This window comes from Hypanus sabinus, chromosome 4 (genome assembly GCF_030144855.1).
Source record: "Hypanus sabinus isolate sHypSab1 chromosome 4, sHypSab1.hap1, whole genome shotgun sequence".
Lineage (NCBI taxonomy): Eukaryota > Metazoa > Chordata > Chondrichthyes > Myliobatiformes > Dasyatidae > Hypanus > Hypanus sabinus.
Window position 1 is genome coordinate 50992568 of NC_082709.1, and position 14449 is coordinate 51007016.

Here is a 14449-nt window from a genome sequence, read left to right on the forward strand (position 1 = left end):
ACAAAATACAAATGTAAAGTACAGTAAGAAGTATATCTATATTAAAAACAACGTTAAATAAGTAGTGAAAAAGGAGAAAAATAATGACGTAGTGTTTATGATTTAAATGTCCACTCAGAAATCTGATGGCAGAGGGCAAGAAGTTGTTCCTAAATCATTACTTGTGGGCCTTCAGGCTCTTGTATCTCCTTTTTGAATGTACCAATGAAAAGAGGGCATGTGCAGGGTAATGGGGCCTCTTAATGATGGGTGCCAGTTTTTTGAGGCATCTCTCCTTGAAGATGTTTTGGATGCTGGGGAGGCCAGTGCCCATGATGAAACTGGCTTAGTTTGCACATTTTTGCAGCAGCTTTTAATCCTGTGCAGTGGCTCGCCATACCATAGAGCAGCCTCAATGGGCTGAATCGCCTAATTCTGCATGTATGTCTTAAGTATGGTTTTACTGGGATAACGAGAAGAACAGGAAATTAATATGACAACCACCGCAGTCTGCAGTATGCTACCTGAACATAGCAAGGAGGAATTTTAGAGTACATGTTAGTTATTTTTGGGACCTGTATTATAATGAACCAATTTGAGAGCTGGCCGCTTTAAGTGGGCATTGTGCAATGCAAAATAATTAATTAATAGTTTTGAATGAGATCCCATCGAGAGAAGCAAACATAACATGATGTAGAGCACCACACACAAAATGCTGGAGGAACTCAGCAGGTCAGCAGCACCTATGGAAAAGGTCTTGAAGAAGAGTCTCGAAATGGTTACAGTTTTCTCTTTTCCATAGATACTGCCTGGCCATCTGTGTTCCTCCAGCATTTTGCGTGTGTTGCTTTGGATTTCCAGTATCTGCAGATTTTGTCATGTTTATAATATGATGAAGTTCTTTTTTAAGATGGACACTGATGAGAGAATTTCTAAGACATAGAGTTCTAAATCTACAGGAAGGAAATGAGAATGATATGAGGCAAAAGCTGGCTAAGATAGATTGAAGAGCATTAGTTATGATACTGATGGTGTCGTGGTAATGGCAAGCATTTCAGGAATGTGTGAATGAGCTATAATAATTGTTAATTTTTGTTTGGGACAAAAATAAAATGCAGGGGAGGACAGATGGCTCAGCCACTGTCAACATGCTAAATAGACATAGCATTGAATCTGGTCTGAAAAATAGGCCTAAGGATTAGGATCAATTTCCAATGATGGGAAGCATGGGTCAAAATTTGAGGATATGAGATAGGGCACTTGAGGCTGAAATGAAGAGAAATTTCTTCACTCAAAGAATAGTAAAATTCTCTCTACCATGGAAGGTAGTTGAGGGAAAATCATAAAATATGCACAAAGAATTATTAGGTACTAATGGCTAAATAGATCGAGGTCTATAGTGGGAGAGAATGAATAGACTACTGAATTTGAAAGGCAGCCATTTTTGTTTTGATTCACAGGGCAGGCTTGAATTCATCTGCAAGGTTCCTCTTTGTTTGTTAACTAGGCAACCTCCCCAAAAACTCAGCAGTCTTTTATACCTCTCATCTATCAGCTGTGCTTCTTAAGGCCTGGGAATCCTAGATGCTGAAGGCTGAAAAGACAGGCAAATGTGCCTTGACTTTATCAGGAGGAGCCAGACTTGGGACTTCCATATTGACTTGACACGATTAACATTGTGATATCAAGTGGTTCCTTCACCAAATTAGACAAGACCTCTGCATGAATTTTGTTTACATTTTTCCTGGTCTCTACAACTCTGCTCCTTTCCCTCCTTCTTATATGTGTTGGGTCCAACCATGCTGAAACATTTGAATTATTTCATGTCTTTTTTTGTTTCCAATAGGGTGACAGAGGTCCATCAGGTATAAATGGAACTCAAGGGTTCCAAGGATGCGAAGGATACCGTGGGTTTAAGGTAAAGTGTTAGAAACATTTGGATTAGATGAGATTTAATTAACTTTTTAAAAAGTGATTACATTTTCTGTACAAGTAAACACATATAAATACATATTTTATCTTCTTTTTATTATAAAAACAGGGTACCCGTGGATACCCCGGTGAAAAGGTATGTAGTGACTTGATTTAGAATATAGTTCTATATTAGCATGTTAACAGGTGACATTTAAGATATTCTAAAATATTGGGGTTTTAGATACCTTTCACAATACTACAAAATACTTAATGTCGGCTTCCCAAATGAGGAATGTTTTGCTGCCACTATTTGGAACAGTAAGTTACCCTTAGAATAACAAAATAGTAAAAAGAAACAGAAAGGGCTTTGATGAGACTGTGTGAAAGAGAATAAATTGTAGAAAACAGGGAATAGGAAGAATGGAAAATTGACTCCAAACTGGTCTGGACTTGATGGACCAAATTATTTACTTCTGTGTCATGATAAATGTAGGATAAAGTAAAGAATGGTGGAGAAAGAAGAATCAAGGAAAGGAGTCATAAAGTGGAAAGGCTGCCCTGCTGAAGGCCCAGGTGACCACAGTTATACAGTAGCAACAGAATACAAATCAGTATTTGTGCTTGTCAAATTTTTTGGCGTTCTGGTAGGGGCAATCCCATTAAGCAGAAGATGAACATTTTAACTGTAAGTTATGGTGAGTAAGCAAGTGCAGAGGATGCACAAGTAGGTTAAATGAATGAGAATCAATACAGGGTAGTGTGAATTTCACACCAGGTAGAGGATGGAAATATATCCAAGGGAAGTTGAAAGAGGCAAGGACATGGCTAAGACTATCATCAGATGCTGCCCTGAAATGGAACTCTGTGGTCTTTGCATTGAAGGTTGGAACGATATGAATTGTACAGCGAGTTCACTAAGTAATTTGGACCACCACAGCATCAAATATTAACAGCTGATTTTGGATTTTTTTAAAACTTTCGCAAATGGATGAAAAATAATTTCCACCCTCCATCACATGCCTTGGGCAATATAATTTCACAGGCAAGTAGCCTGCCAAGTTTCTGACCAACCAGACAAAGTAAATGAAGATTTGAAGGAAATAAAGCAGTCTAAACAAGGGAACATAAATTAAATAGTAGGAAGTTCAGTTTTGTGAACATTCCATTTGTTATAACAGTACATTTCTCAGATTTTATGTGCTAGGTGTGTAATGGTCAGGCTTTCAGGCAGTAGTGCGCATGCTAAATATAAGGTAGTGCACAGTAAACAGAACATACTGCCCAAAAATAAGAGTTATAGGATGAGATACTGATGAAGTCTATCAAAGTTCAGTTGACTTAAATTGCAACTGTTGTGTTTCTTGAAGGGGGAGAAATTTAGATGTAATAAAAGATCAAAAGGAAGGTAATCTTTCATTCAGGGATATTCGTATTGAACATTGTAATCATTTCCTGTTCTAATATTTACAATTTTCATTCTGCTTCCTCCAGGGTCAAAGTGGAGAACTTGGTCTTGATGGAATAGATGGAGAACAGGTATATGATGCATTTATCACTGTTAAGTTACCACTCTTTTAGACTTTTTTATAACGTCCCTTTGATCAATGTGATACTTAACTCTACATGTATTATTCAGGGAATACATGGAGTAATTGGAAAGCCTGGAGAAAGAGGGAGTCCAGGAGCACTGGTAAGTCAACTACATCCCATGTACCAATGACACAAAACTGGTTGTAATCTATTAAGCAGGTTGGCATTTAAGATGATAAGACATAAGAGCAAAATTAGGCCATTTGGCCCATTGAGTCTGCTCCACCATTCAATCATGGCTGATCTTTTATTCCTCTCCTTGGCTCCACTCCCCAGTCTTCTCCCTATAACTTTTAGTGCTATGTCCAATCTAGAACCCATCAATGTCTGGCTTAAATAAGCCCAACGGTCTGGCCTCCACAACTGTCTATAGTAACAAATTTCCCAAATTCGAAACCCTCTGGCTAAAGCAATTTCTCAGCATCTTGGTTTTAAAAGGACACCCCTCTATTCCGAGGCTCTGCCCTCTCATCTTAGACACACCCACCATGGGAGACATCCTTTTCACATCTACTCTGTCTTGGCCTATCAACATTTGAAAGGTTTCAGTGAGATCCCCCCAAATCTTTCTGAATTCCAGCGAGTACAGACCCGGAGCCATCTAACGTTTCTTATATGATAACCCTTTCATTCCTGGAATCACCTTGTGAACCTCCTCTGAACCCTCTCCAGTGCCAATATATCCTTCCAAAGATGAGAAGCCCAAAACTGTTCACAGTACTCAAAGTGAGGTCTCACCAGTGCCTTATAAAGCCTCAGCATCACATCCCTGCTGTTGTATTCTAGACCTCTTGAAATGAATACTAACATTACAATTGTCTTCCTCACCACCAACTCTACCTGCAAGTTAACTTTTAGAGTGATCTGTACAAGGACTCCCAAGTCCCTTTGCATCTCAGATTTCTGCATTTTTTCCCTGTTCAGAAAATAGTCCGCACATTTATTTCTACTACCAAAGTGCATTCCCGTGCATTGTCCAACATTGTATTTAATTTGTTACTTTCTACTTGTTACTATCTAAGTCCTTCTGCAGCCTACCTGTTTCCCCAACACTTCCTGCCCCTCCACCAATTTTCGTGTCATCTGCAAACTTGGCAACAAAGCCATCTATTCCATCATCTAAATCATTGATATACAGCATAAAATAAAGCGGTCCCAACACTGACCCCTGTGGAACATCACTAGTCACTGGCAGCCATCCAGAAAAGGATCCTTTTATTCCCACTTGCTGCCTCCTACCAATCAGCCAATGCTCTAACCATGCCAGTAACTTTCCTGTAATACCATGGGCTCTTAATTTGGTAAGCAGTCTCATGTGTGGCAAATTGTCAAAGGCCTTCTGAAAGTCCAAATATACAATATCCACTGCATCCACTTCATCTATCATACTTGTAATCTCCTCAAGTAATTCTAACAGGATCATCAGGCAAGATTTTCCCTTAAGGAAATCATGTTGGCTTTGTCGTATCTTGTCCTGTGTCACCAAGCACACCGTAACTTCATCCTTAACATTTCTCTCCAATGTTTTCCCAACCACAGAGGTCAGACAAACTGGTCTGTAATTTTCTTTCTGCTGCCTTCCTCCTTTCTTGAAGAGTAGCAAGACATTTTCAATGTTCCAGTCCTCTGGTACCATGTCAGAGTCCAATAATTTTTGAAAGATCATTACTAATGCATCCACAATCTCTACCGCTACTTCCTTCAGAACTCTAGGGTGCAGTTCATCTTGTTTGGTGACTTAAGTACCCTTAGGTCTTTCTGCTTTTTGAGCACCTTCTCCCTTGTAATAGTAACTGCACTCACTTCACTTCCCTCACATCCTTCAACACCTGGCTCACAATACTCATTTGCAAAATACTCATTTAGTCATCAGCCATTTCCTTATCCCCTGTTATTATTTCTCCAGCCTCATTTTCTAGCAGTCCAATATCCACTCTCATCTCTGTTTTATTTTTTACATACTTGCAAAAGCTTTTACTATCCAACTTTTGTATTGTTTGCTAGCTTGCTTTCATATATCATCTTTTCCCTTCCGAAGATTCTTTTAGTTGTTCTCTGTAGGTTTTTAATAGCTTCCCAATCCTCTATCTTCCCACTAATTTTTGCTTTGTTTTATGCCCTCTCTTTTGCTTATACACTAGCTTTGACTTCCCTTGTCAGTCATGTTGTACTATTTTGTCGTTTGAGTATTTCTTCATTTTTGGAATACATCTATCTTGCAACTTCCTCATTTTCCCAGAAACTCGGGCTGTTGTGCTCTGCTCTCATCTCTACCAGCAACTCCTTCCAGTTTATTTTGCCAACTTCTCTCTCATACCACCACTCTAATTTCCTTTACTCCACTGAAATACTGCTCCGTCAGACTTTTCTCCCTATCAGTTTTCAAGTTGAACTTAATCATATTGTGATCACTGTCTCCTAAGGGTTATTTTATCTTAAGCTCCCTAATTGCCTCTGTTTGATTACGTAATCAGTATAGCTGATCCCCTAGTAGGCTAAACAACAATCTGCCCTAAGAAAACATCTCGTAGGCATTCAACACTCCCTCTGCTGAGATCTGTTACCAACCTCCTCATTTTCCCAATCAACCTGCATGTTAAAATCTCCCATGATGATCATAGCATTGCCCTTTTGACATGCCTTTTCTATTTCCCTTTGAAATCTGTGGTCCACATCCCAGCTACTGTATATAATTGCCATCACGGTCCTTTTGCCCTTGCAATTTCTCAACTTAGCCCACAAGGATTTAACATCTTCCGATCCTATGTCACATCTTTCTACTGATTTGATGCCATTCTTTACCAGCTGAGCCACATCACCTTCTCTGCCTACCTTCCTATCCCTCTGATATAATGTGTAACCTTGGACATTCAGCTCCCAACTACAACCATCAACCATTGAGGCATAGGTGCTATTGAAGCGGTATTTTGTAATGATTATTATTTCCAGCACAAGTTTAGATGTACTGTTAACAAATGAATGTTTTATTTTTGAATGGGGCACGAATGCACAAGTGCGTGGATTTTGGCCAGTGAGAATAGCAGGACGAGTTTAAAAGGAAGACAGATTTACAGAGCGGGCGACAGAGTAGGAAGGCTTTGGCTCAATGGGGATTAGGCGATAAAGGGTCGAGGCCAGGTAGGTTGCCTGAATATAATACAGACAGGAAGTACGTGTGTGAGGCCAGTTTTCTGTGCTTGGTGTCAGATGTGGGATGTCTGGAAGACTCCCAGCCTCCCGGACGGCCACATCTGTACCAGGTGCATCGAGCTGCAGCTCCTTAGGGACCAGGTTAGGGAACTGGAGATGCAGCTCAATGACTTTCGTCTGGTCAGAGGAGGTGACAGAGAGGAGCTATAGGCAGGTAGTCATACCAGGGCCTGGGGAGACAGATAAGTGGGTAAAAGTCAGGAGAGGGAAGGGCAGGAGTCTGAGGCTAGTGAGCATCCCTGTGCCTGTACCCCTTGATAATAAGTATTCCTGCATGAGTTCTGCTGGGGGGATGGCCTACCTGGGGGAAGCAACAGTGGCCATGCCTCTGGCACAGAGTCTGGTCCTGTGGCTCAGAAGGGTAGGGAAAGGAAGAGGATGGCAGCAGTGATAGGGGACTCTATAGTTAGGGGTCAGACAGGCGATTCTGTGTATGCAGGAAAGAAGCACGGATGGTAGTTTGCCTCCCAGATGCCAGGGTTCAGGATGTTTCTGATCGCGTCCATGATATCTTGAAGTGGAATGGAGAGCAGCCAGAGGTCATGGTACATATTGGTACCAACAACATAGGTAGGAAAAGGGAGGAGGTCCTGATAAAAGACAACAGGGAACTAGGAAAGGAGTTGAGAAGCAGGATATCAAAGGTAGCAATCTTGGGATTACTGCCTGTGCCATGTGACAATGTGTATAGGAATAGAGTGAGTGGCAGGATAAATGCATGGCTGAGAGATTGGAGCAGGGAGCAGGGATTCAGATTTCTGGATCATTGGGACCTCTTCTGGAGCAGGTGTACAAAAAGGGCGGGTTGCACTTGAATCTCAGGGGGACCAATATTCTGGCAGGTATGCTTGCTATTGGGGAGAGTTTAAACTAGAATTGCTGGTGGGTGGGACCCGAACTGAAGAGATGGAGGAAAGGGAGGTTGGCTCACAAAATAGAGAAAGCTTGGAGAGAGTGTAAAAGGGAGGATAGGCAGGTGATAGAGGAGGGACACGCTCAGTCCAATGGTTTGAGATGTGTCTATTTTAATGCGAGGAGTATCATGAATAAAGTGGATGAGATTAGAGCGTGGATCAGCACTTGGAGCTATGATGTTGTGGCCATTACAGAGACTGGGATGGTGCAGGGACAGGAATGGTTACTTTGAGTGCCAGGTTTTAGATGTTTCAGAAAGGATAGGGAGGCAGGCAAAAGAGTTGGGGGCAAGGCTTTGTTAATCAGGGATAGTGTCACTGTTGCAGAAAAGGAGGAAGTCATGGAGTGATTGTCTATGGAGTCTCTGTGGGTGGAAGGTAGGAATAGGAAGGGGTCAATAACTCTACTGGGTGGTTTTTTTATAGGCCACCCAATAGTAACAGGGACATTGAGGAACAGATAGGGAGACAGATACTGGAAAGGAGTAATAATAACAGGATTGTTGTGGTGGGAGATTTTAATTTCCCAGATGTTGATTGGCATCTCCCTAGATGGGGTGGAGTTTGTTAGTTGTGTTCAGGAAGGTTTCTTGACACAATGTGTATATAAGCCTACAAGAGGAGAGGCTGTACTTGATCTGGTATTGGGAAATGAACCTGGTCAGGTGTCAGATCTCTCAGTCGGGGAGCATTTTGGAGATAGTGATCATAATTCTATCTCCTTTACCATAGCATTGGAGACAGATAGGAACAGACAAGTTAGGGAAACGCTTAATTGGAGTAAGAGGAACTATGAGGCTATCAGGCAGGAACTTGGAAGCATAAATTGGGAACAGATGTTCTCAGGGAAACGTACTGAAGAAATGTGGCAAATGTTCAGGGGATATTTGTGTGGGGTTCTAAGTAGGTACAGTCCAATGAAACATGGAAAGGTTGGTGGGGTACAAGATCCATGGTGCATGTTGTAAGGAGGATAAGAGGTGACTTGATTGAGATGTACAGGATAACGAAAGGCATTGATCATGTGGATAGTCAGAGGCTTTTCCTCTGGGCTGGAATGGCTAGCACGAGAGCGCATAGTTTTAAGGTGCTTGGAGACAGATACAGAGGAGATGTCAGGGGTAAGTCTTTTACGCAGAGAGTGGTGAGTGCATGGAATGGGCTGCCATCGGCGGTGGCGGAGATGGAAATGATAGTGTCTTTTAAGAGACTTCTGGATGACAAAATGGAACTTAGAAAAATAGAGGGCTATTGGTAAAGCCTAGGTAGTTCTAAAGTAGGGACATGTTCGGCACAGCTTTGTGGGCCGAAGGGTCTGTACTTTGCTGTATGTTTTCTATGTTTCCATGTTTCTAAGTACACTCGCTATATTATGAAATCTTTGTTAATGTTTATATAATATTTGTCTATTCATCTGCACGTGCCATTGTTTCCTTTCTAGTTATCTGTGTTTTTTTCCCTTCATGAAGGTGAGGAAATTGGCTGCAGATTGTTATCCATTCTATGTTATCCTCTGAATTCAGTGACTTGCTAAGCCTATTCACAGGGCTCAATAATATTTAGAACAATAATGCCAACACTTAGAGAAATTTGGATGGGTTCATGGATGGGAGGGGTCTATTATGACAGCACCTCACATACACACAACCTCTCACATCCAGATCTGAATTTGCCTGCTGAATAATGTTTTTTTCAGAGGGAATGCAGCACTTTTAGGACAGTAGCTTATTTGACTACCTCTTGAAGTCAATCCGGAATGGGAATTAACTGCTAGCCTTGCCAGGGTTTTCCAAAACTTCTTTAAATTAATGATATTAAAATATTACTGGATCTATGTCACATGTAATTTAAATCATGCACAAATGAGAAATGGTCTTTCCTTTAGCATTTCAATGAATGGATTCCATTTTTATGAAAAACTTCTAGTCACTATTGCTAAAACTGCCCTTTAGTTCCAAATTTAGATTAGATTACTCCTTGGAATTTTAAATACTGCAACTGCATTGGTGGGATTTAAACTTCAGTCTTGTATCCAACCTGTTGTATGCAGGTTCAGTAATATAATCATTCTGCTGCTGAGTGGTGATTGAAAGAGAAAGGTAAAAAAAAAGTACTGACAAGATGTTAACAAGAACTAATGGAGATGCATTGAAATATAAATAGTGCTATGTAAAGTCAGGTTGGATATAAATTAAAGACAGCCAATGCTGGGGTCTGGAGCAACAAACAGCCTGCTGGTGGAAATTGGTGAGTCGAGTGAAGAGATAGAAGGGAAGAGCGAAGACAATCTTGGAGAGAGGAAAAATGTTCACTGTTTAGGGGTTGAAATCCTACACCAGGACAAGTGAGCCAAAGCATCAATACGTCCTCTCTTCCCACAAGTGCTGCTTAACCCACCGAGCTCCTGCAGCATTTGTTGCCTCATCTTGGAATAGATATTACTAGAGGTGAGTGAATGAAAAAGAAAAGACATTACAAATTTAACTGTCTGGCCCATTTTCTTTGCAGGGTACAAAAGGAGCCAAAGGTGCAAAAGGAGAAAGGGGTGATATTGGTTATCGTGGTGATCCGGTAAGTTAGTCAGGTGCTTCCAAACCCTTTCTCCACCTGTTATATTTTCATGCATGTTATTACAACATGGAATAGCAGTGGCAGGTCATTCCAAAGTAAGATCCATTCATTTAATTCAAACTATACATTTGTCCCAATGTTTAGTCATAGAATAACCTAGTTAAGTTTATTTTTAAGAGATTTTGAACAGAACAGGTCAGTTAAAATGATCGGTAAATTATTAATTCAACAGTTTCTACCTTTCAGAAAAGTCAGACGGCACTGCTGATATGACTTACAACTATTTATTGAGTAACTTACAGCAAACAGCAAGTCTCATTGCCACAGATAGAATCAGAAATCCAGTTAATTTGCACTCTTGTGAAATGTACAAACTTGTAATTAAATTCAAGGTTCCGTTCCTCAAGTGAGACAATATTTTCTGCAGTTGTGGAATTTCTTGTGCCAACTAACAAATATAACATACTAGAATTGAGAAAATTAACAAAATTTTGCTGCCTACTGATGGAATTTATCTGTTTGTTATTTAAATAGAGAAGTTTAATTGTTTTATATATGAGAAAATATTAGGAATTATTGCTATGATCCCAACTTAGTTGTATAATGTTTTAACTTTAAAAAAAGGTGATGAATGGAACTGTTTAATCTTATGAAACTGTGATCTTACAGGGTGAACCAGGAAGCAGCAATAACCAGAGAGGACTCAAAGGGCAAAGGGGTGACTTGGGCTTGGTGGTAACGTATACATTATTTGAAATAGTTTTTTTTTCCAGTGTTTTTTTTTAATGTGTAATTGTGTTAGATATTAACATGAGTAAATTAGTTACAACCAAGTGATCAGAGGTGTAGGCGGTCCAAGGAGCCCAATGGCTTTCACCTGATCCTATTTCTGTTACTTAGATTAAACCAATAATGCCAAATGAACTCTAAGACAAAAGTGAATTTACTGCAACTGTTTGATTGAAATTTAATTTAGGGAGAAACTGGTGATGATGGACGCCCAGGGGAGCCTGGCCAAAATGGAAAAAAAGTAAGTCAACCACTTCATACACAGCACCTGGCATAGTAATGGAATAATTATTTTAAGAAAAATAAACTTTATTCAATGTGTTTGAACACATGAAGATCAATGGAAACAATATAAGCTGATGTAGGGCAGAGCTAAGAGATGCTGCGATGTTAGGGTCCTGTCTTACCGATTAGACTTTGATCTGCTCTTTCCTGTGAAATTACCCTTTCTTGCAACATATCGAGGAAATGCAGGGGTATTCATCCTCTGCCAGCCAATGCTCATCAAAACTGATTTCTCGGACAAGGTCTCACAGATACTTGAGCAGCTTGTCCGGTACAAATGGGCATTTCAACTCTACGATAATAATTATGTCCCATGTTTAAGAAAGGTGCTATGTACATGGAAATGCATTTTTAACTTACTTAAAATAATCGATAAATAAACTGTGGGAAATCGTAAGTTACTTGCACCTTTAGTCTGCCTACGTTTTTGAAATTCTAAGGTGATCCACGGGGTTAGTCAGCTTCATCATGGGTACTAGCCTCCGTAGTGTCTAAGGCATCTTCAAGGAGTGATGCCTCGGGAAGATGGCATCTACCATTAAGGGCTCCCACCAGCCTGGACATGCACACTTCTCATTGTTACCTCCTTCCTGTCTCATTGTCAGGAAGGAGGTACAGAAGCCTGAAGGCACACACTTAGCGATTCATGAACAGCTTCTTCCGCCCACCAACTGATTCCTAAATGGACATTGAACCCATGAACACTACCTTACTACTTATTAAAAATTATTTCTATTTTTTGCACTACTTATTTTAACTTAAATGTAATTGAGGTTTTTTTTTCTATATTTATTATGTATTGCATTATACTGATGCTGCAAAGTTAACAAATTTCAGGACATATACCAGTGACATTAAACCTGATTCTAATTGATTCCCCATCAAACTCACTTATGCATTATTTGTGATCAAATTACGGCTTTGCGATCCTAGTTGTTTATTTATTTAAATAAATGGAGGAAAACTAAATCCAAGCTATAGTGAATTTCCCAGATATTATTCCATCCCCTCGGCTCCAGGACCATGCAGTCATGAAGAAGGACAGTAATTGCTAGACATTTCATACGGAATATTGTACAGTTTGCATTCAGATCCAAATTATCACTTGAATTCTTGTATTGGAAAATTTACCATTGAAGGTTGCTGTTTATTCAGCAAGTTAGTTCCCTTTTCATATTAGTGTAGCTATTTTAGTAATGTTTAGCTTTTGTCTTTATCAAAAATAACACTGCTAATATAATTCTAATAGTAATTTCTTCCTGTTCTCAGGCTTAACTGATGATAACTAATTATCTCAATTGTGCAGGTGTCTAATTTAATAAAGAACAGTTCTGAATTTCAATTTTACTGTTTCTGTCTCTTTTTTTAATTATTATGCTTCTTTTCTTTAGGCCAAATATATTTAAATACTAAGTCTGAAATTTTCAGTTTTGTAATATTAGCTTGATTTCACTGTGTGTTATCGCTTTGTTAATAGAACAGACTGTTTATTGATATGTGTCTTCAGTAACATAGCCTCGTTCTCTCATTACAGGGAGTTCAGGGCCGCAGAGGATCAGCCGGAAAAAGGGTACGGTTTGCATTTTTGTTTCTTGCTAACAAAATGATGTTTAATACAAACTACTGGACACTGCAAAAGCAAAGCAGACTATGATGGATAAGATTGGATGGCAGTGAATGGAGACCTGATTAATTGGTTAATCCTCCAGAGGATTTGTCTAACCACATTGGGCTGAGAGAAATGTGTTTGAATGAGGAAGCAGTGCACGATGACGTTCTCTTCATTAGTGACCAAGCTGTAGAAGTAGAGAAGCCTAGCCATAAAGTCTGAAAGTTTGACAGCATGGGAACAGGCCCCTTAGTCCACGTAAACCAAGATGGTTTCCTGAGCCGGTCCTATTTGCATGCTTCTGCCCATACCCCTCAAAGCCATACCATGTCCAAGTAGCTTTTAAATGTTGTCAATGTACAATACTTGCCTTAACTACTTCATTTGTCAACTCATACCATATACTGAGCAGCCTCTGGGTGAAAACATTGCCCCTTTGGTTCCTTTTAAATCTTACCCCTCTCAGCATAAACCAATGCCTTCTAGTTCTCCACTCCTTAACACCTGAAAAAAAAGACTAACTGTATTCCTCTATCTATACTCCTCACAATGTTGCACACCTCTATAATATCATCCCTCATACTCCTGTGTTCATTTGAATAAAATCCCAGCCTCCTGAACCTCCCTTGATAACTCAGATCTCGAGTCTGGGTAATAGAAATCTCCTCTGCACTCATCCCAGTTTAATGGCATCTTTCCTAAGGCAGAGTGAGCAAAATGGAACACAATATTTCAAATGTGACCTCACCGATATTGTATATCACTGCATCATATTGTCCCAAATTCTGCACTCAGTGCCCTGACTGATGAGGACAGCACAACAAAAGCCTCCTTCACTACCCTGTCCACCTGTTATGCCAGGTTTCAGGGAACCTGTATTTGTACTGTAGGTCCTTCTGTTGAATAACACACCCAAGCCTTAGCATTCACAGCAAAAGTCCTAATCTCATTTGTCTTCACAAAATGAAACACCTCACACTCATCTGAATTACCCTCCACTTGCCATTCCTCAGCCCGCTTATTCAGCTGATCAAGATCTCTTGTTATACCTGATGATAACCTTAACTGACTATGAAAGCACAATTTTGCTGACAACCAACTAATTGATATAGATAACAACTAACAACAGCCCTAGCACCAGCGAATGGCAAACACCACTAATCACAGATCTCTAAATTGAAAAAAACACCAACCACCATCGGTCCCTGTTTCCGACCATCACGTCAATTGGGTACCATTTAATTAGGTCTCCATGGATCCCATGGAATGTCACTTTTCCGCAACAGCCTATCACACGGAATTTTATCAACTACCTCACTGAAGTCCATTGTGACCACGTCTACTGCCCTGCTCTCATTGAACTTCTTCCAAAAACTCAAATCAAATGTGTGAGCGTCTCTCCCTCTCTCACATGCACAAGGACATGCTGACCATCCCTAACTGACCCCTTTCCAAATGCCTGTATATCTTATTCCTCAGCATCCCCTCCAGTAACTTACCTACCACAGATAAAAGGATTGCTGGTCTGCAGCTTCCATGTTTGCTTTTGCAGCCAGTCCAAAATAAATACAGGACATTCACTCCTTCC

The 14449-nt window shown here is 40.1% G+C and overlaps 1 protein-coding gene across 1 annotated transcript in view; it reads left to right on the forward strand.

Annotated features, from left to right (window-relative positions):
* The window catches only part of LOC132392750 (collagen alpha-3(VI) chain-like), a 176841-nt gene that overhangs the window by 104136 nt on the left and 58256 nt on the right, over positions 1–14449 (forward strand). The window contains exons 23-30 of the mRNA XM_059967060.1: positions 1826–1897; positions 2021–2047; positions 3385–3429; positions 3530–3583; positions 10116–10178; positions 10848–10913; positions 11155–11208; positions 12787–12822. Of these exons, the coding sequence (XP_059823043.1) occupies positions 1826–1897; positions 2021–2047; positions 3385–3429; positions 3530–3583; positions 10116–10178; positions 10848–10913; positions 11155–11208; positions 12787–12822 (417 nt within the window). The remainder of the gene's footprint in view (positions 1–1825; positions 1898–2020; positions 2048–3384; positions 3430–3529; positions 3584–10115; positions 10179–10847; positions 10914–11154; positions 11209–12786; positions 12823–14449) is intronic.